At 38.5% G+C, this 22,200-nt stretch overlaps 3 protein-coding genes across 7 annotated transcripts in view; 2 read left to right on the top strand and 1 right to left on the bottom strand.

The window, feature by feature from the left end:
- The first annotated feature begins 277 nt into the window (after nt 1–277).
- Nucleotides 278–6,013, top strand: Agps (alkyldihydroxyacetonephosphate synthase). 4 transcript variants are annotated; one of them, XM_017072145.4, is made up of 6 exons: nt 278–380; nt 2,421–2,674; nt 3,402–3,488; nt 3,552–4,740; nt 5,276–5,380; nt 5,446–6,013. In XM_017072145.4, the coding sequence occupies exons 2-6, from the start codon at nt 2,550–2,552 to the stop codon at nt 5,857–5,859; spliced, it is 1,920 nt and encodes a 639-aa protein (XP_016927634.3). In that variant the 5' UTR covers nt 278–380; nt 2,421–2,549; the 3' UTR covers nt 5,860–6,013. The 4 variants fall into 4 exon arrangements, with proteins under 4 accessions (XP_016927634.3, XP_016927633.3, XP_016927632.3 ...); XM_017072144.4 differs by having other exon boundaries at nt 282–380; nt 2,424–2,674; XM_017072143.4 differs by having other exon boundaries at nt 332–487; nt 2,424–2,674.
- Nucleotides 1,610–2,092, bottom strand: LOC136116576 (uncharacterized). Its single transcript, XM_065863384.2, has 2 exons — nt 1,939–2,092; nt 1,610–1,862 (listed from the first exon to the last, which is right to left on the bottom strand). Exon 2 carries the CDS (start codon nt 1,859–1,861, stop codon nt 1,697–1,699), a length of 165 nt encoding a protein of 54 aa, XP_065719456.1. The 5' UTR covers nt 1,862; nt 1,939–2,092; the 3' UTR covers nt 1,610–1,696.
- Nucleotides 6,014–8,425: 2,412 nt separating the features above from the next.
- Nucleotides 8,426–22,200, top strand: part of Kank (KN motif and ankyrin repeat domain-containing protein 2 kank) — a 31,893-nt gene continuing 18,118 nt past the window's right edge. The window contains exons 1-2 of one of the 2 annotated variants that reach the window (XM_017073943.4): nt 8,426–8,654; nt 9,790–10,243. In XM_017073943.4, coding sequence (XP_016929432.3) covers nt 10,242–10,243 — 2 coding nt within the window. In that variant the 5' untranslated portion in view covers nt 8,426–8,654; nt 9,790–10,241. Of the gene's footprint in view, nt 8,655–9,789; nt 10,244–21,160; nt 21,576–22,200 lie in introns of those variants that run through there. The other variant, XM_036813054.3, reaches the window with a different exon arrangement.

Here is a 22,200-nt window from a genome sequence, read left to right as displayed (position 1 = left end):
TGGGTTAATGCGAATTCCGGTCAAAAAAACAACCAATTAAAGCTTAGCTCACACTATCCCCAGACTTTGACTTTAAGTGTCGTCAGGTTTCGTTTGTTTCGATGGTGTGAAAATTATTCAAATAACGGCCTTTTTTACTATTTTTATACTTTTTTTTTGGTTTTTGACGTATTGCCGCGTCGTCGGCGTAGCATTGACGAATTTACACTTCAAACAATTGTTAAACTGTACAGCATAGTGCAAATAAGTACGTAATAAACAATGTGCTTGTTGCCGCTGCCATTTGCAAGGGAAAAGTTGTGCGGCTGCGGGATAAGCTCAGTTTCGGTTTCAAAGTTGGGCGGTGCAGTTGGATCGGTATCGCTATCGGTCGATGTGATGTGAGTGTTCAAATCTTGCTGCATTATCTCAGCAATTCGGGTTATACCAATAGTGCGATGCGTATTGGCATTAATACTTGAATACAAAAATTGCAGTGTTGAAAAAGGTGATCTTACGTAACACAAGTTTCGAGTATTAAAATAGGAATTTCAGAATTTTTTAAATTCTTTTTCGAAACTTCGTTGGTTTAAACTTATAAAAATTATCATACATACAAAATACAAAAAGGACAAAATGTAAAGTTCTTACTTTCAAGAATGTTATAAAACTTTTAAAAAATATTAAATATTCGAGTTGCCAAATGGGAATTTAAGAATTTTTGAAACCCTTTTTGGAAAGATCGTTGGTTTAAACTCATAAGAATTAAAAATGTTAATAAAGGGATTTCGACAACCGGACATGTTACCATTCCAATATATTTCTTTTTCAAAATATCTGTTTAAAATTAAAGCTGTCGCTTGGAATAAAAAACGAAAAAGGTTTTTGCAACGAACCATTCAACAAACTCGAATCAATATTTTTTTGCATCAAAGTTTAGAGGTCTGTCAAATAATTTAACAATTCTTGTATACTAAATTTAGTTTTATGCTTTAAGCAATGCAGTAACATTTGCAGTGATTGTTTTAAAGCTCTGAAAGGTAAACCTGACTTCCTAAGGTTTGCATTACAAATTAACAAACAACTGCTAGGCTTTCACGACCAATAAAGGTAAATAGTTTAAATCTATTTGTTTGTTGAGGTTGTTACAGCTAATAGAGGGCTAATTATAGAACGGAAAGGCGCATTCCCATCGATAAAATTACAGTATGCAGTGACACAATTCCCACAGGACGATTTTCAACTTTAAACACCTGTCGGCAGTGGCTTATGTTAGACTTTTTTAAAGGGGGACTTATTTGTTTCATTTCCTTTGACAATCCCTTAAAAATCAAAGCTAGTTATTAAACGCAATTAAAATGTTTTATAATCGGAATGAAAGGCTGGGGAACCCCATAATTTCGTGTAAGCCTACGACGCCCATGTCTGCAGTTTTGGAGTGGCATATCGCTCAAAATTAAAGCATGACTAACAATACACCACGCACCAAAAAAGAACGATAAGCGAGAGAAGGAAAAATCGGAAGGGTATGGGAGAATACCACCCCTGTAACCCTGCACCACCAAAACTTTTGACTCTCTTTTTGTGGGTTTATATTCACCCCCCTGAGCGAAACGGTTAATGCAGAGAGTTTTGCTTAGATGAGTTTTTTTTTTATTATATCCATTAGGGGAGCTTCATAACTTATTTTCCGATTCTAAAAACCTTGGTCGAAACGTTATTTCTTCTTGCCTTTGCCCTTTTTGGCCCCCTTGGCTTCCTTGGCGGCTGGTTCCACGGTGGCAGTCGATCCAGAAGTTACAGGATCGGTGGTCGGTTTCGCCCCCGCAGGAGCCGCGGCTCCTTTCTTGGAGCCCTTGGTCGAGTCCTTCTTTGCGGGCATTCTAAAGGAATAATACCATTATTACGAATTCGGAAAATTTAAACATTTTCAAAAAAACTATAAATTTTATAACAAACCTAACAAGAATTTGGAACAAAACACAAAAAGATTTACACTCGAGCCGAACACGGTGTTAATCGCTTGGAATTCCGGTACAAAGTGATTTGTAAAAGGTTTCCAACTTTCACTTGTAAAACAAAAATCTAGGCCTGCTTGGGAAATTTGATAACAAATACAATTTGAATTTAAACCGTTTCGCGAATCGGTTAATATTTCGCGCCTGTCTTGGGGGCGAACTCTCCTGTCCTCTTCGTACTTCTCCGGTTCTCTATATCTCACTCTCTCTCTCCGTCCGTAGTCTCATTATTCCGATTTCCGAGCAGTTGAGGGAACGAAAGCCCAGTGCGCGCAACATAGGCCGCATAAATTTATAGTTCAATTTCTATTTAAGTAACTTTAGTTTTTAGCGCAACGTGATTTTCAATAACTTAGGAAACCCCCTTCATAAGTCGACACCGTATTAAACTTATTAAAAAAAGGACCTTCTATATGCACTCAGCAGGCTGCGCTTTTCCTGACGCCGCCAACAAAAAAGTAATCACACCAATTATCGATTTTGCGCCCATGTGAAAGCGTTGGAAAAGTGTCTGCAATTTCCTAGAAAATTTAGTTAATACCCAGCGATATAATGGCAGCCAAGCGGAATGCAGTGACCACGGAAGCTCCGGAATCGTCGGCGCCCGGCGAAGGTACCGCCCTCGCCCTGGACTCCCGCCTCTCGAAAAGCGTGGAGAGCGTCATTCCCAAGAAGCGGTGAGTGCCAAAGAGCCCAAATATGTAGATTAGACCCTGTTCACACCGAAAAATTCAAGTCCAATAAGTAAATTAAAGTCCACTGCACTTAGAAATCAAAATGATCTAAAACTATGAAAAAGAGGGTAAAAAATGTCGCTGTCATTATATTTAATATGGGTGTGTCAAATAGCTTTTTAAAATGTTTATTTAATGCAGTATATCCATTAGAATAAACATAGCACTTAAAAGATATACAATATCAAAAAAAAGTAGAATGATAAAATTGATACAAAATGTTTGTACTACTAATTAAAACTTTTTTAACCTCTGAGTAATAGTTTATGAAAAAAGTTAAAAATTAAGATATTGAGGTCGGCTTTATAGTTATTTAAACCTTGCCAGCTGTTATAATAAAAATGTAGTTTAAACTTGCTGAACTTTATTTTTAGATAAATGTTTTGTGCTACACTTATGTATTTAGATCATTAAGTCTACTCTGTTTGATGTATTTAGTAGTTATGATGTCTAGCCTCTGAGCAGCAGTTTATGAATGAAGTATAACTGTAGATAATGGGGACTTTGGTTTCAACTTTTCCCGATGTTATAATAAAGATCTTATAAAAACTGGTTGGACTCCATTGTTTAATAAATGTTTTTGGCATCCATTACTTAGATAATTTATTAAATAAATTTTTTATTTTAGAAGTAATGTAAAGTAATGAATGCTACTTTGTATTTTGTATAGTCACGAGGCCCTTAAGTGGTTTGGATGGGGCTACAACGACTCGCAGTTCTATGGCCAGGATGGTGTCATCTGTTTTCGCGGTGAAAGGTGAGTTGACCACAATAAAATATGAGTACTCAAAAAGTAAATAAACAATATCATCTTCCACAGATATCCCCTTGGGGGCTGCGAACTGCCCAGCTTTACCAAGTGGGTGGAGAAAAAGTTCGATCTGCGAGTGGATCCCACCAAGCCGTATCCCCAGCTGCCCAGATCGTATCCACGCCCAGTGGAAAATGCACCCTTCCTGCGCGAACTGAAGGGCACCACCAAGGTGGATCACTCCCTGGAGGGAATCGATCGGCTGGTGCGATGTCATGGCCAAACCCTCAACGATATATACAGCCTGTGGCACCACAAGTTCCAGCGGATTCCCGATTTGGTGGTGTGGCCCCGCTGCCACGATGAAGTGGTTCAGTTGGTTCGTCTGGCCCACAAACACGATGTGATGCTGGTGCCTTTTGGTGGGGGAACGAGCGTTTCGGGAGCAATCACCTGTCCCCAGAACGAGAGTCGGATGATCTGCGCCCTGGACACCTCCCAGATGAACAGACTGCTATGGCTTAACCGGGAAAACCTCACCGTTTGCTTTGAGTCCGGCATTGTGGGTCAGGATCTGGAGAGGGTGTTGCGGAACGAAGGTCTGACGGTGGGTCACGAACCGGATTCCTATGAGTTCAGCACGCTGGGCGGCTGGGTGGCCACCCGTGCATCTGGAATGAAAAAGAACGTCTATGGCAACATCGAAGATCTGGTGGTGAGAGTCAGGATGGTCACGCCCTCGGGAACCCTGGAACGTGAATGCAGTGCACCTCGTGTGAGTTGTGGACCTGATTTCAACCACCTCATCCTGGGATCCGAGGGCACGCTAGGAGTAATCACCGAAGTGGTGCTTAAAGTGCGTCCCCTGCCAAAGGTTAGGCGTTACGGATCCCTGGCCTTCCCAGACTTCGAGCAGGGAGTGCTCTTCATGCGCGAAGTGGCCCGGAGGAGATGCCAACCCGCCTCTGTTCGGCTCATGGATAACGAGCAGTTTATGTTCGGTCAGGCCTTGAAGCCGGAAAAGTCCTGGTGGGCCAGTGTGGTCGATGGCATGAAGCAGCGCTACGTTACCTCCTGGAAGGGCATCGATCTGAACCAGATCTGTGCCGCCACCCTGCTTTTCGAGGGCGACCTCAAGGATGTGCAACGCCAGGAGGCGCTCATCTACGAGATCGCCGAAATGTTCAAGGGATTTCCGGCTGGCGGACAAAATGGCGAACGCGGCTACATACTCACCTTTGTGATTGCCTACATCAGGGTAAGTTTATTTTCCTAGTAAAGTCAAGATCAGCATTATTACGATGCAAAGTGTTATTTCCGGTTTCCCGACTTAATGTATGTTTGTTTTGACGTAATATTTCGCTGTCTATTAGTTATCATGGTGTGTGACTAAACTCGATTATGTGCCCAAATAAACGTATTTCATATCTAGACAGTAGGCTGTTCCCTTATTAAGAGATTAATACATCAACTATATTTTACGAATACGCTTTACTATGTAACATTTTTTTTATCATATCTAGTTTGACCATAATTTCCCTAAAGTATATCAAATGTGAGATAGAAGTAATTACCTAGCTTGTTATTTATAAAGATAGCTTTATCAAATGTATTATAAATTAGTAGAATATATCATATCATCATAATTATCAGATATAATTTTACCAATTGCAGTGTTACTTAAAAGTATAAAATACAATTTACCTATTGTAAAAAGTTTATTTAAGTTTTACCCCACTATGGTTTTACCTCTAAAACTCACTAAAATTGCATTATTTTTTACTATTTTTCAGGACTTTGGTCTGCATCAGGGAATTGTGGCGGAGTCCTTTGAGACTTCAGTGCCTTGGGATCGATGTAGTCTGCTCTGTCGTTCTGTTAAGCAGCGGGTGGTTTCTGTGAGTACTTAAGGTTAATTATCCATTAAACTTATATTAACTACCATATAATTTCAATCTTTCAGGAGTGCAAGAAACGCAGCATTAACTTCTACACCATTTCGGCTAGAGTGACCCAAACATATGACGCCGGTGCCTGCATCTACTTCTACTTTGGATTCCGCAGCACAGATGTATCCGATCCTGTGGAGCTGTTTGAGGCCATTGAGCACAGTGCCCGCGATGAGATCCTGTCGTGCGGTGGATCACTGTCCCATCACCATGGTGTTGGAAAAATTCGTAGCCACTGGTACCGCAATGCTGTCACCGAAACGGGAAGTTCACTGTACTCCGCTGCCAAGCGGCATCTCGATCCAAAGAATATCTTTGCTCTGGGTAACCTCCTGCCCCTGGAGGAGGTTCCTTCAAAGGGAGATTCTTCAACGCCACCGCCACCGCAATCATCTTCGTCATCGACACCACCAAAGGCCAAACTGTAGAGGGTAGCCCACTTGACTGTGCGCTTAGTTCATTTACTAGTCTTAGTCACTTTACTGATTTCCTAGTCGCTCTTGGGGGTTTGGGTCTCCAGTTCTTTTGTAGCGGGCTCATGTTTTCTATGGGTTTTGATAAATAAATGGAATATTTCTAAGACTTCTGTGTGATCTCTTTGCTGTTTTTTGAAAAAGGGTATTTTTAAACGATATAGATATCGATCATTTCTTGACATAAATTGGATTTTTTCCTGTGTAGCTTTGGCCATAGACACTTCTGATTTGTGTGTGCGTGTCCCGGCTGCAGACCAAATGCGAATTGCTGATCATTGTCTTCTCATCTGCTCATCGAAGTCATTTGCGGCTTGATGGCGCACCATACCGTCCGTCCAAGAAAAGAGCCAACATCGAAGATCCGAGCGCCCAGAGCCGAGAGATCAAATGTCATCAAGTTGTCAACTTCGTTAGCATGCCACAAGGCAGCGATCGAGCTTGGCTTAAAGATCTTTCTTGGCCTGGCTTGTTGATCAAATGCACAAAGAAAAATTTTGGTACTTTATTCAATAATACGTATATTATATGAATAATGTCTTCTGAAATTATATATTTCAGAAAATGATTCAGGAGTACCCACAAGAAAAATCTTTTTCAGTAAAGCTTAAATAGGAAACACAATTTATCAGTATCGTTTAAAAAGAGTGCCTAAAAGTATGCTTTAAAAATGGAACATACAAAATATTGGAAACGAAAGCCCTAGTAAGTACAGAATTGACTTTTGTAACACTCTTAAATATACAGGAAAAATCTCTTTCAGTTAAGTTTAAGCAGAAAACACAATTTATTAGGATCGTTTAAAAGAGTGTCCAAAAGTATGCTTCAAAAATGGATTGGATATCTGAAAATAATACTAAACGAAAACCCTAAAAAAACCGGAAGAGATTTTTGTAGCAGTCTAAAATAAGACATTTTGTTAGCATATTATAAAACTGTCAAAAATGATAGTAAGCAGTGATCATTTTTTCACAGTGTGCGAATTAATAGGGGAATGAGGCAACTCCGGCGGCTTATTGATGGTCGAGGAGAAGTCGTCGACTTGGCCTGTCTTGTTACCCTGGCAATGGATACTATATGGCGTATGGTACATACCCCCCGAGTGCATTTCGGCCAGGCTCACACACACACACATGCGGCCTATAAATAAAGATTACAATCAGCAAAAGTGAGCAGAAGAGAAGTCCGTCTAAGCCCCAGCCGGCCGCCTGGAAATTGTCAGCAATTAACCCGCGGGTCAGTCCCGGAAAACGCTGGCAGTCCTGCGTCCAGACCCTGTGATTTATGCCACAGCGTTTGGCCTCCCAGCCAAAAACCCACAATCAAGGCCGGCGGAGAGCGGAGAATTGCGATCCTGACACGTTCGCCAGGCGAAAAACAAAGACGGAATGCTCTTCTACCTGAGGGAGATGGACATAACTCATTTGCATTGAATGAAAGAATGCTGGAGAGGAAGGGGCAGTGTCAGGGCCCCGAGATTATTAAGGAGAAGAAAATAAAAAGTAGGCGCAACTAGACATTAGAGCATCAGCACGTACGCTCTCCTTATAGCGAACAAAAGGATTTCTTGTATCTGGAGTAAAAGATGAAAGATAGGAACATTCTCCAGAGCAAGGAAAAAAGTATTTCTAAAGAATTTAGTTCTTCAAAACATTTATTTAGATAAAAAGTTCACACCCTTTTATAACTCTATAACAAGAGGAATTAATTACATTTACCGAAAAAATCATTTTCATAAAAATACAATTTGAAATTATTAGGACGTTAATTAATAGTTAGAGTACTTACGGCAATCTTAAGAATTAATACATATTTTTACAAGGGATTAAACATAGTTTACACTACTTGTGTGGCAATACATTTCTTGAAGTTGAGTAACTATATGAAGTTAGACACAATTTTTGATTTACCATCTCAACCAAATAGGTCTTAAACTTATCGCTATGGAATATCATATTATATCCCAACCAAAAATCGTAATATATTGTGTTAGAAATTATATTCTTAATATTTTTTGTTTAATATACCTATGATTTTTTATAAATTTTCCTCTATATAGAAAACTATGGAAACGCTGGCAACATGCGACTAATATGCATTGTTGAAGCAACATCCATGCGCTCCCTCGTCTGCCGTTTAAGCCAGGCCAGTTAACCCATTGAAGCCTGCCCACTCGAGTGCTCTGCCGGCGTTTTACCTGGTCTTACCTGGGCTTCGTTGCCGAGTGGATTGGCACCTGGCGTTCAGTTGCGAGCAGCGCGGCCAGCGGACAACAACGAAAAAACTGGCGACGCGATTTGAATTTATTCCATATGTATTGTATTGTACCCAATGCAGATCTCGTTAGAACGTTTCGTTTGGCAACACGGAAAGAGTTAAGATACCGGGAGAGCGAGAGATATATCTCCCTCTATAAGGTATATATGTAGAGAGTATGGAAGAGCGAGTGTAAGATCTGGCCGGGTTTATTTTTCCCGGCACTCGGCAGCTGCACAACTTCGGTTGCAGTTGCAGTTCGTACGCGTCGCTTGCAACATCGTATCGCGCATTTCGACTTCAACTCCAAAACCAATTCCAAAACTGATTTTCTCGTTTTTCGAATTTGCAGTTTTTGTGTCTGTGGGAAAATGCGACAAATTATCCGGCTTCGGGTGTTTTTTTCGCGTTCATTAAAAAAACGTTTTGTCGCTTGTAATTGAGCGGCAGTTGCTTTTGTTTTGCCTTTAAAAGAGCAGCAAACAGTGAAACAGGTGCGTGAACCGAAACCGAAACAAGTTGTTACAAAAAAACGAGGCAATGGGCATATATAATTTGGCTTGTGTAAAATCATTAAAAGTGCATTAGACAACCTGCCCCGAAGGCGGAAATTCTGAGGCCTTTTCATCAAGCGGCCAACCCGTCACTCAGTCAACCATTCAGTTTGTCAGTTTTAATGCACCTGCAATGACTCGTTGAAAAAATGAATTTGTTGTCAAGAGATGCCCCTTGATGTTGTGCGGACCTCGGAGCCATTAAGAGATACAATTTCGCACTAAAAAACCAACCCACGTCGGGTGGCCAAAGTGCTTTATAAGACCAACAACCCATTTGGTGATCTCAAAAGTCAGCAACGCGCAAAATACACACGCACCTACTATATGATAATCATAAAATCTGGCAAAAGGCATTTGGTTTTCGGTTTTTGGTCAGTTAGAGTTTTTTTTCGCAGCTGCAACGCCAACGCTAAATTCTCGGCCGCGATATTTGGTTTATGAGTTCTGTCAGATTGCGTGGGTTGCTTGGGAATAACTTCGGATTGTATACTAGTGCTAACCTTGGAATGCCTGCTAAGATACACATTTTTTGGTGCTTTATGGAGATTTTTAAAGGCATATTGTGATATGTCGTAAAGAATTTTAAAAGCTTAAAGTTATTGCTGATCCATTAAAAACAAACTTTTAAGATACATTCTTTTGCTGTCTGGAAAGCAATATTATTATTATAAATCTTGCACAATTTCCTTTGAATCACTTTAAAGATACCAATATATTTTATTTTGAAAATTTCGGTTACCAAAAAATAGTTATAACTTCAATTTCTTTACCCTTCCTGGGTTAAATTCTCATTTAAGCCCTCCCGCTGCTTTTAGGGTTTAGAAATTCCAAGAATGCCCATCCGTGTGTCAGCAATCCTTTGTAGTAACTCATCATATAAGGTATATTCCCTACGATTTTGCATAAATGTCCAAGTCATGACGAGGCCGCAAAACGTGCCTTTAATGTATCTAATAGATATTTGAACTGCCCATCAGGCTGACATAAAACAAATGTTGCCCATTAGACTGCATGTTCAGCATAAATGAGGCATAAACCCAGGGCAGCCACAATAATCAGTTAACCCTTGCAGGGGCAAACTCAACAGAAACAACTTCAGTAACTGGATAAGGAAAATGCAGTCAAGGCGCACTTAATTAACATGCAACTGGCAACGTTCGCGTAAACAAAAATAAAAAAAACCAACGACAGCCACGACAAGTTAACGACAACAACACGTTGAAAAGTGCAATCCGTAGTAATCAAAACAGCACAAAAAATCCCGGGAAAAAAGGTCTCAATCTTGTATTTTTCGCCACAAAGCGACGAAGACGTCCAGTGGTCTAAGTTTCGCCAATCAATCAGCTAATGATGCTGGGCCAGCAAGATGCATCTGCAACTACAAATGCAACAGCAACTGCGGATGCGCCCTGCAGCTGCTAATTAAACTGCAGCGAGGGGGAGGCGAGGGAGAACAATTGCAGCTGCAACAATCAGCAATTACCGCTTCGACAACATCCCAGCATCAGCAGTTAATAAACCATAATGTAAGTACACTAAAAACGTGGAGGGAACAGCGCTCCAGGTTTATATAATTACTTTTAAAATGCTACACGAGCCTCTCAATATTTCTAGAATATTCTTGTATAGCATAAAAGTACAAAATGTATCCAATTAAATGAAGTTTTCCACCCTGCATTTACCAATAAGAAGTTAATAAACCCTGATCCTTATATTTATGCTTTATATTTTAGAACTTCCTCTCCTTTAAGTTGTTTTTCAGACCGTTCCTTAATTTTAATTTCAAATTCAAACTTTAAAAATCTTCCATCTACCTACAAGAACTCGTAAAATCTTGGTCCTTAGATTTAGGCTAAAGGTACTATAAATTTATTTTGTAACTTCCTGTACTTTAATATGTATTCCAGATTCTCTAAATTTACCAATTCAAACTTTTAAACTGTTCTATAAATATTGAAAATACAAATTCTTTCTTGATCTTCAAAAACAGATACGTTAGTATACAAAGAATAAGATATAGTGGTTTTTAAAATAATACAAATTAACACTAACAAAAATCTAAAAAAAATTTTTCCGAAAAGCTTCAAAATCATATCTAAGGTGATAAAATTAAATAAAATTATTAAAATTTATTTAAGGTATTAATGTTTCCTTTTTGAATTCTGAAAGATAATTGTTTAAAAAAAAACATTTAAGGTGCTAAACTATAAATGTAATTATTTAAAGCAACATACAATCATTAAAGTACCATTGCCTCAGTTTGCTGCGTGCATTGGCTGTCATTTGACTTTCTTTCGATTCGCTGCAGTAGCAGAAACAGCAGCAGCCACCCCATCGACTTTCTAAGCCAGTTGCCAATTTAGTGCATTTGGCAGATTTGGCCATAGCCAGGAAAACTGGCCAAAAGTGGCAGTGGCTGTCGCCAATTGTTTGCCGGGTCTCCAAGGGGAAGACGCCTGCAGCCCGCGAAGATTGCTGAAGATTGCGGACGGTGGAGTGTAGAGTGCAGACTGCAGACTGTAGACTGTAGACTGCGGACAAAGACGCATTGGAAGACTGGGTCGCGTGTTTGACACAAATGCCGCGAATAGTTTTGAAGGCGGTTTGGCCCCACTGCGATTTATGGTCAAAAGCAGCGTTGACTTGGGCAAACAAGAAGTGTGTTTCTTTTTTGTGTTTTTCTGTTTCTTTAGCTCTTTGTTTTTGTATGCTGCTTCCTGTGACTGCGCTGATTGCGTTTTAATAAGCCAGGAGATGGCTTTCAGCCATTGTATGTTGGCCTTAAGTAGCAGGAAAAACCAATAACCGGCCCAAGACAAACAACACGCAAACTTGGCTAGTTGGCTAGTAAGCTCGCGTGCCAATGCGGTAAAACGGTGGGTCACAATGGGTTAAAGTTGCCCATGATGGCCCCCGGGCAATCGCAGATATCTATTTAGTAAATTCCCGCCTCGATTGCGGTTTTCTTTCAATGAGCTCAATGCCAGGCTATCGAAGGAATGCTTCTGATCTTGGCAAAGATATTCTAACTATGGGCTTAATAAATTATTGTAAACTTACTGTATTGTAAGTTGAACTCATAGAAATATTAGAATGTCAACTTAAAAAATAAAGTATAATAAAAACTGAGTATAAATATTATGACTTAAGTCGATATCAAAACAAAACTTAAGTAGGTAATTACTTTTAATAAGAGAACTAAAAACTGACTAGAAATATTATGACTTAGGTCGAAATCAAATGAAAACTTAAGTAGATAAATATTTTCATTAAAAAAGATTAGCATTTTACGATAAACACTTAAAAAATCATATGGATTTTTAGTTTCTTATTTTCATTAATTAAGTTATAAAAGTGTGTTTTTTATGACTTCAACAGACACGTGCCATTAATGTGTAAATTTTAATTACATAATTATTAAGAAATGGTTAAGTATTCTGTGTAAATGTCAAAATCATTTTAATAGACCTGATCTGCCGGATAGCTCGTGAACAATAACTATAGCCCATTAAAAGCTCAATAGACCATTCATGATTTGATGGATTATTGGATATGGAAAAACCTTTTTTTTTTGCCCACATCAAATCGACGTAATAAAAAACCCATTTACCAATCGATCTTTGAACAATGGAAAAACTTTTATTGACCAGCAGCTAGAGTTTCCATTTTTTCTGACCAATGTGCGGCGGCAATGTGCCAAAAGATCAATGGAATTGGCTGAGGGTATTTGGCAATTTGTCGCTGAAATACGGCAAGTGTTCGGGTGAGATGCCTGGCATAAGTGGCCGAGTATCTTTTATAAGCCGGGGCTGCAGATACAGCCCATACACATTGCCCAAGATCGATTGGTCTCGGCTCCTAATAGGCTTAAAGTGGTTGGGAAATGCAACTTTGACTGGTTAAAGCCATTCATAGAGACACTGAGACACTGAGACATAGACCATTGGCCACGCCTCGCGTGACCCTCAGACCACATGAACTTGGCTAATCGCATAAACAAACAAATAAAACTGGGTAGCAAAAAGCAACATAGCACCGAACAAGACAGCCAATAAATGTTCGACAGTGCAAAAAGGCCATAATAATAAACTTAAATAGACGGACGAAAAAAAAAAGCCTCCGACTTAATGCTTACAAATTTGTGCGCAGTCGCAGCTTCATAGACGAGGGCAATAACAAGTTTTTGTATGCACTTTGTTGTTTTGCCCAGTTTTTGCTTTGTTTTAGTGGCACTCATTAGCCAAGTTATGAACACCAAGTTGCGGCTAAACAGTAGCACAAAAAACAAACAACAGATTTGCGCACCGCAACGAAATATGGCTAAAACACTTAGCCGAATGCAGGGGCACTGAGTGATAAAAGTTCGTGGCCAAAAAATAATAGATAATAATAATAATATAATAATAATTTTAGGTTCAGAAAAACTATTTAATTTTAACAGAGCCATAAATGCAACTCAGTCCCAAAACAAAAAAATTGTGTAATGTATAATTTTTTCGGAACTACAACTTCATTAATGGAAGAGCAATAGATATCATAGAACAGAACATTTATAGAATAACTTAGATGCTTAGATTCACATAAAGAGATTTATAAGATTATTGTTGGTTATTATAATGTTATTATTTACAAATCCTAAAACTACATAATATATTGGTTATCAAAATGTAAAAAAATGTATCTAAAGAAGTCTTAATCGATTTGAAAGTCGTTTGCTTTAAAACCGCTTCACAAATGTGTCCGAGATTTCTTGATGATATGAGGGCATTTAAATTAAACGATTAAGAGGTGTTTTTAAACCAAGATGTCTAAAGTTTAATTTTTATTTCCACATTTATCTGTAAGTTACTTAATCTTTAATCTGCCGTTTGGTGACTTTTAGTACCCACTGTTAGTAGAAATTGGATGCGTTTTGTGGCGTTTTTTCAAGCGTTTAAAAACGCCCCGTTCCCATGGCCCACCCAATCGAGCGTTTCTAATACACACACGTTCGCCGTAATCAATTAAATGAAATCTGAGCCGAGTTTAGCTGGGTCGAAAAAACGCTCTGGGGTTTTCTAATGCCCAGCAACAATTGCTTTTGCTACAAACTTGCTCGAGTCGTGCCACAGGCGAAAAAAAAAATTGTTTTCTCATTTTCTTTGTATTGTTTTTTTTTTTTTTTTGGTTTCTCATTTTTGTGGCATTGTTTGAGCGATTTGTTTGAATTTTGCCGCCTTTAGCTGAAGTTCGACTGGAGTCTCGTGGAAGATGCCTCGCCAGCTTTTTGGGGTATTTTGTTCGTTGTTTTTTATGTTGTTTTTCAGCTGTGTGTGTGGCTTGGCATTTTATCCCAGTCACGCTGCAAAGTTATTTGCGCCGTCGTGCAGGGACCAAGTTCTCTTCTCTGTTATTATGCCAGCCGGTTTCGTCGTCATAAAGCTGGAAAAAATCAAGGGAAGAATGAGGCAGAGATAAAACGTCTTGGGTCTGCAGTTTTCGTGGGTAATCCGAACCCAGAGCCTCTTGATTTATGCAGTTGGCGTCATAAACTGTTGCAATCTCAGTACTCCAATATCCCTCGCAATCGGTGAGGTATTTCAAAGATTTAAGATTTAGAACTATATGTGTTATATGTTCTTATTCTGTATTTTCAGAAGTAAGAAGTATCGTTCCGCATAAAAAAAATATGTAGTCATTTTTCTTAGTGGACTTTGAAGCTTTTATACCACGAGCATAAATATATTTCAACATACAAATTTAAAATCTATAGATAGTATTTTTAAGATACCATTAAAATTTTCCTTTTATTTTCAAACTAAGGGCACTTTTTGAAGGTTTTATACCACGTGAATAATTATATTTTAAGATACAAATTTAAAATGTAAAGATAGTAGCTTTAAGATACCATTAAAATGTTCCTTTTATTTCAAAAACTATATTTCAAGATACAAATTCAAAATGTAAGGACAGTATCTTTAAGATACAATTTAAGTTATATTTTTATTTTCAAACTAAAGGGCACTAAGTGGTCGAGACCCCAAACTTAAAAGTATCCAATTACCAAAAAAAAAATCGGTTCCACTGTCAGATTCTTTCTTTTGTGTGTTTATACAAGATACAAAATGCACTTTTGGCTTAGCCCGATGGCCTGCACTTGTTGAATTTTGATATTTTGTGAGAAAAACTTGGCTAAATTGGTTTGCCAAGCTGGCAACAATACCTTATCGACTTGCCAATATTGAGGCACAGGTTTTGTTTTGACGAAAAAGTAAGTCAAAGGCTTGTTATGAATGCGTTAAGCGTCTGGGTTTTTGTGTGCCTGCAATTGGCAAGTAATTTATGTAGCTTTTTATTTCAGTTTTGATGGGGCTAGGTGTATTTGTTTTTTGGTGATGAATGAAATCAGCTCCGGCTCTCAACCTTGCCAAGTGCTTCCGCTCAGGGGTAGACAATTGTCTGAGCCATGTCTATTATGACTTTTGCTTTTTTTGTGGTCCGATGTCGCTGTCTGCTCAATTATTATTTGTTAACACACCTGGGAAGGTTAAACTTTGGCGAATTCGTTGTTCGAATCATTGTGCTCTAGGGCAAATGTACCCATTTTTTTCCCCTTCTTCATAATTTCAAGTGTTAAGATACATATAATAAAATTACTTCATCGTCATTGTGGCTGAAGTTGATTTCCCATTGTTGCGGTCAAGTTGGCTAATGACTCTTGAGGGGGTGATGGTAAGTCGAGACTCTTGTGGCAAAAACCAAAAGTGATTTGTTTAATAGTTTCGGAGCACGCAAATATAAAGCTATCCATCCCTTGGACTGTCAACAGCATTCCGTGCGGGTTCGCCTTTTATTCCGGCTATCGTATATCAATTTTTTGATTCTATTTTTGCCAGGCCTCGTTTGCATATGACACACAAACATTGGATAAAAGGTAACTTCTAACGATGCCGTATCGATAATGCCGTCACCTTTTCTGCGTTGCCTTGTTGATACGTTTTGGGCTCCAAATATTTGCATAATTTTCGTAGAAGCGTTCCCCAAAAAAACCACCTGTTCCAAATGCGCAATTCGAAGCGGACATTCAGCGAATGTTGAAACTCATTTTCAATTTTTGTTTATGCGCTCACGACTTGGCCATAAAGTGGTTGAAATATTTGCAGTCTCTGATTGCCTGGGTCGTTGCTACGAGTATGAAGTTTGCCATATACTTTCACCGATTGAAATTCAATTACGAAACCCGATACGCCCAGATCCAAGTGGAAAACCAACTCATGTCTCCAGGGGGAAAATCAATGCAAAAAGTGTTAATATTTATTAATTGAGGGGGGGATAGCCAACAGCAAAATGCCATAAAGTTAAGGAAGTATTGCAGAAAAATACGATCATGTTAAGTTATTAAATGATATGGGAAACTTTGTATTTTTTTCCACAATGACTGCTTTAAATTTAATTATTTTCCCATTTAGGGATAGTTTGTTGCCATTTGTTTATCAGTTATCGGATGATATAACAACGTATTTAACCAATTAAGAGGCGGGGCAAATTCATTTAACTGCGGCATCGTCATCAGTCCAAGTCGTTTTGTTGCTTGTCATATGCAAATTGCGCATACGCCCCGATGGCAATTCGAAAAAAATCGCAAAAACTGCCAGCCAAATGTCAAGCTCAACTCTCACAATCTGTCACTGACTTGTCGCTTGAGTATCTCTCAAAAGTCGATCCCCATTTACCCCCAACCCAGGTGATCTTTCTCTAATTAATAGTTGCCCGCTTAACGATCGGCGTCCGGCGGGGAAATATTTTGCCAGTGATGCAATGGTGCTTCATGGCTTTGATTTACAGTCAAGATACGTACGATAACCTCACAATTGAAGGCATTGAAATTGCATTAAGATTGTTGATAAATCGCCGCCTGAGCTGGCAATAATCATGCTTGCACATGAAGAAATATGTAGTATCTGTAAGGCTACAATTTGTTTAAGATCTACTAAGAGTAAGATATAAAATGTTGTGTCTGGAAAATATATCATTTACATTACCGAGTATATTTAAAACAAAAAAAAATCTTTATATATTTAAGATAGTTAGATACTGGTCCCAAAGTCAAAGTGTTATTGATGCAGTAACTAGATGTAGTATCTGGAGGCTTTTTTTAAAGATCTAATCAGTATTAGATACAAATTGTTGTTGTCTCTGGAACATATACCATTTATATTATATCAAGTACTTTAATATTTCATGATGTATTTATACAAGAAATATTAATCTTGATATATTTCGTTAGGTACTAATCTCAAAGTAATATTGTTTTCGATGTAGTAGATGTAGTATCTGTAAGGCTATATTTTGTTTAAGATCTATTGAGTATTATATAAAAAAGGTTGTTGTCTCTGGAACATATACCATGTATATTATCTAATATCCAATTATCTATCAATATTTCAAAAAGTATTTATATAAGAAATAATAGTCTTGATATATTCAGCTATGCGCTGATCCGAAAGTGTTATTGTTTACGATCGAAAATAACAATTACAAAGTGATCTAATTATTTTTCAGTGCGGAATGGGTGGGTGGCGCTGGTCCGGTCCGAAGTGATGATCGTCAAAGGCGATCACCTTTTTCGCCTAACGATTACAAACGTTTGCAATTAACTCAAATACTATATTTACGGCCAGGCAACATGCCGCCCCCCGTGGACGACCCGATCTGCGATCTGCGATCGGTGATCGCCGTCATGGCTATAACATGCTATATCATAATTTACAACTTTGACGTCAGGCTCCGGCGCACGCGTTCACCGCAATGCTGTTTTCGATTATGCGCCTCATGGCTTTCGGCGGTCGTAAGACTTCGTCTATGGACTGCCCCAAACCCCTTTGTAGCTCCATCTTTGCCCAACCACCCCCCCCTTTGCAAAAACTCCATCTCCGGCCTTGATGGCTTGCCCCTGGCGGCGTTTTGTATCTTGCGCTTGCATCTTGTATCTTTTGCTGCCGAGCGGCTGGCCACATGGGGCGGTTGCTGCAAAAATTTGTTAGCCTGTCGTAAACTGCACCAAATCGCATAAATTATAAACGCCAAACCCCGTTTATCGAAATGCAAAAATGTATCGTTCCTTTTTTTGTTGCTAGTTTTTTTTTTTGTTTAGCGAAAGTGTCGATATGCCTTGAACCGAGAACGATTTCTTCGTGCCTTGTGGCCAGCAATTTCTTTTAATTGATTTTCAACAGTCGTGTGAGTTTTTGTTTTTTCCACCCCGTCTAGACAACCAAAACGCCAACGCATGAGATGTGGCCCGGTTGACAGGTGTTGATTGAAATGACCCAAAAAACAGCGAGGAAGGAACAATGCCTTGAAGATGGAGACGTGAGTTTCACACTTTTTGGGCTGTTTGGAGGCAGCTGGGAAAAACATTTCGGGAAAACAACTCAATCACATTAATGAGAGGCAGGGAAAATGCATTATCAAATGACTCGACGGGTTAAACTAAAGACCATTGAAAGCCCTCAAAGTGAAAATAAACTGACGAGCCCCTTTGTAATTTTATATCTTTTGTAAGAGTTTGTTGATGACCCGATAATTGAATAGGCGTTTATAACTATTTAACTGGGACAATAAAATAAATTGAAAGATATTCAATAAAAAGGATAACATTTATAAGAATAGGTATAGCTATTATGTTGTGTAAACTTCAACTTGGGCAGCAAAACTAAAATTACTTTTATTATACCAACAAACCAGAACAACATCCATAAAAAGCCCCAGCAAACGCCAACATTGTCAATGCTCGAATGCGATTGTCTCCCTTTTCGAACTCTGCTCTCGAAATGTAATAAATATAAATAAACATATTGTCAACTCATACACATTGACAGGTCGGCAGATAAGATAGCACTAGGACGCATTCTGAGCAGACTTACATATAGTCATTACAATATGACAAACTTCATGTCATGCAACTCTGTGGATGTACGGAACTTTAGATCTATTTACCGACACTCAAAAATCATATAACATCGAGCTGAACTAGAACTAAAATAGCAGAAAGTTTCAAAGATAATTAATATTTTAAAAAAGTCTAATGAGCATCTAAAAAGAAAGTTTTATTTATAGCTTGTTTGTTCAAGCTGTTTTAACCGAATTCCATTATCAGAAAAAAAGATACACAAAAAATACAAAACACGTGTATTCTTAATTAATTTATAGTTTTATTGAATTTGAATTGAATTAGATTTGCATCTAATTTGAATATTATGTGACAAGGTAACTAAAACGAATTAATTTGTAATTTATTTACTAAACTTTAAGCTGTTATCAAAATAAACACGTTTTAGCATTGGCTCGCTGCAAGATTAATTAGAATACTATTTAGAATCTTTAGCTCCATATGATAAATGTTTCCGCTAATCATATAACCATTTCATTAGTCCAAACTCGTATTCCTTATCTACTGTAACCATCGTGATCAATTGAAAAGCTGCATCCAGCAGCCGCAGATGATCACAAATGCGCTCATCATTCTCTAATCAAAATGTTTATAAACGTAATTAAATGTTTGCTCTGTGGACAACAACTATCAATTGTTCGTTATTTACACAACTGTCGCCTTATAGGGTAAGACATCGATGTCAAAGCCGCCTATCAGCGGATCGTCTATTGAACCCCAAGTGGCCCACGGAGTGCGAGTCCATGAAATGATCGTTTTATTTCATAATTAGTATTTCCCTCGAGCATTGATTTTGTAATTTATGTTAATTAGCCAGGCGTTTTTCTACGGAAATATGAATATTGTATTAGCTTTGAGGTAGTAACAAAAATTTCATGCCCTATGAGCTGGCCGAGAATTTCTACTAAAGTGTCGCGGCGTCTATGGTTTTTGTGTGTTTTTCGACGCAAAACGTTAAGTGAGCCGGTTTCCGTTTCTGTCGAACTGTTATTTTTTTTTTTTGCTATTCATAAACAAGTTTAGTGTTTTGGCCAGTGGATTTCACGGCTCTTAATTATGCGTTAGTGGATTCTCTCATTGCTTTAATGGGGTAATAAATGGCTGCAATTATTTATGCGTCACACCCAATCGATTTCTAATAGCCGCAGGGTATTTTCTCTGCCCACTCATCTCCTACAAAGGAATTTGTCTGGAAATAATAAAACATTTTTTTTTCACAATTCCCAGGCCTTTGTAACCCGCTGAGTTGTTCAACTACTGGTTTTTTGGCAGGTCATTCAAAGCCAGGTTTTTTTTATGAATGATGAGATTAGCACCAGGAAGTAAGATAAATTACAGAATTTTATGGATTACCTGTGTTACGTTCATTAACGTAAGCTCATTCCGTTGTCAACTAAAATTAGTTAGACGGAATATCTTTCTGCTTAATGACCTGTCTTGTCCCAAAAAGATATCTCACTTTGGGGTGTAGCAACTATATTTTCCAACTCAGCTTCTGTGGGACTTACTGATGCCTCCGGTGAAAGATCAAACAGCCAGGATGGGGCGACACCTTTCTAACTTCATCAATCATGGCAAATGTTTCCGCTACAAGAACCCCTCAGATACTAAGATACAAATACTACACAGAAAAAAAGATTAGCCTGATTTAAACTACTGATTTTTTGGTATAACCAGATTATTTCCGTATATTGAAAGATCCAGTTAACTTAAAATCAAATTAATGATAGTTAAGATAATTTAATTATATTAGAAATATATTAAGTTTCAATTAAATATTATGATTTTTTATCGGGAAAGTTCTTCTAGTCGTTCAAGTCTCAACGCGTTGTAATCACTTTGTACAGTATTTGTACAATCCAGAGATACTTCTAAGCCCGAAACCTCAAAGAGTCCAATTCAAACCGATGGATTATCAAATTGATCATGACGTATAGCAGCATTTTTCTCAGTACAGGTGTAAGTTCGCTTATCGGGCGTCCACACAGATTTGGATTCGGAATTGGACTTGGAATCGGCTTCGGGTTGTTTGGGTGTTGGAGCGGACTCGTTACGAACTGGTTTTCGAGCTGCTAAGCAGTCACTACTTATATTTATTAATTATCGTATCGATAGCTCTCTCGTTTTGAGCTAAGCTCCGGGCTAGAAGCGAAAAACGTCTAACAACAAATGTACACTTGGCATTGTGTTTTGGTTTTCTAGTTTTTCAGTTCTTAGAGGTTTTTTTTATTTTTGGGGGGTTCTCTGATTGGTTTGGCGGCAGGGGCAGCGTTCTTTGACGATCGTTGGCAAACAAAAACAAAGTCGACAACCAAAACAAATACAAAAGATATACCGAAAGGCATACGCACACGAGGGCCAAGCACACACAGATACTCACATTTACAGAGCATAAAGTTCAGGCGGCGAACTCGTGAAGTTTTTCTCCCGGCGCATTCAGTTCGATTCGAGCGATTTTCGAGCGCGGAGCGTTTAACTCGCACAGACAGAAATCCGAACAAAAATAAAAAACAAACGACAGAAAACGTGAAACTAAATCTAAAAAATTTACAAGCTCTCTGAGTCAGCCAAAAAATAACTAAAAATGCAACGGCGATGAAAAGTGTTCCGCCAAATGCCGCAGTGTCGGGGCAAAAAAAAGTGTTCGTCTGTCTCATTCGGAGTTAAATAATTTCGGCATAGAATTTCCATTAGCTAAATATATAAATACACAAAGCCAAAGAGCCAATGCTAATTAAATGCCATCGCAGAAAGCCATCGAGTAAAGGGCATTAAGAAATCGCGTATGCAGTGAGTAGTTGCTCCAAAAAAGCCGGCGATATGATTCTCCATGGTTCCGCAATCGGGGGCTACGATGAGTCAAAGTTTGCCGAAAAGATAACCCACCTGACGCCCACCGAACAGGAAGCCGTCAAGCGGTTCTGGAGGTAAAGATAGCGGTAATGGATCTGTAGATTGATATCATCGCAATCCAAAATAAAAGGCAATCGGAACCAAATTGTGCGGGTGTATTATGTAGGGGCAAAAACTAAAAGTGTTTATCGGATGTGGTTTTCTGAGTGTTTACTTATGATGGAGTATTTAAAGGTGTGAACTTAAGTGCGAGTTTGGTGTGGCATTGAACTGAAATCAATAAATGAAGGTGATTTTCAGACAAGTTTTAATAGATTTTTCAACTTTTTGTAGGATGAGAGGTTTCTAACGAACAATATCTATCAGTTTTTAGGGTTTATTTTTTAACTGACAGGTTACAGGACTGGTTGATGGAACTATAAAATGAACTGCCTACAATGTAACAACTTAAAAGTGTTCCCCATCCCGTAAATCTATGTTTTCAACCAAACCGAATCCAATTATAATAATTTCTAATTATGAAATCGGTTGGCGTAAACAAGGAAAAGCCGCAACAAATTGTGGCTAGACAAATCTAGAAGGCAGAACATAAAAACAACGAGTTTCGTGTATCATAATCATAAACACGCATATTAATTTGGACCGCAATCCAAAAATACGCGATGCCGCAACCGTTCCACATGAATGCAAGTTTTTTTT

Source organism: Drosophila suzukii, chromosome 2R (assembly GCF_043229965.1).
Source record: "Drosophila suzukii chromosome 2R, CBGP_Dsuzu_IsoJpt1.0, whole genome shotgun sequence".
NCBI classification, from domain to species: domain Eukaryota; kingdom Metazoa; phylum Arthropoda; class Insecta; order Diptera; family Drosophilidae; genus Drosophila; species Drosophila suzukii.
The sequence above is the reverse complement of the archived record's forward strand: the minus strand, read 5'-3'. Positions and strand labels throughout refer to the sequence as shown.

What these genes read in the sequence shown, in the direction of transcription:
- LOC136116576 (XM_065863384.2), bottom strand. Translation starts at nt 1,861, where the DNA reads ATGCCCGCAAAGAAGGACTCGACCAAGGGCTCCAAGAAAGGAGCCGCG.
- Agps (XM_017072145.4), top strand. Translation starts at nt 2,550, where the DNA reads ATGGCAGCCAAGCGGAATGCAGTGACCACGGAAGCTCCGGAATCGTCG. An exon ending in TTGTGATTGCCTACATCAGG is followed by an intron (nt 4,741 to 5,275) that starts GTAAGTTTATTT and finishes ACTATTTTTCAG; the next exon opens with GACTTTGGTCTGCATCAGGG. An exon ending in TTAAGCAGCGGGTGGTTTCT is followed by an intron (nt 5,381 to 5,445) that starts GTGAGTACTTAA and finishes TCAATCTTTCAG; the next exon opens with GAGTGCAAGAAACGCAGCAT.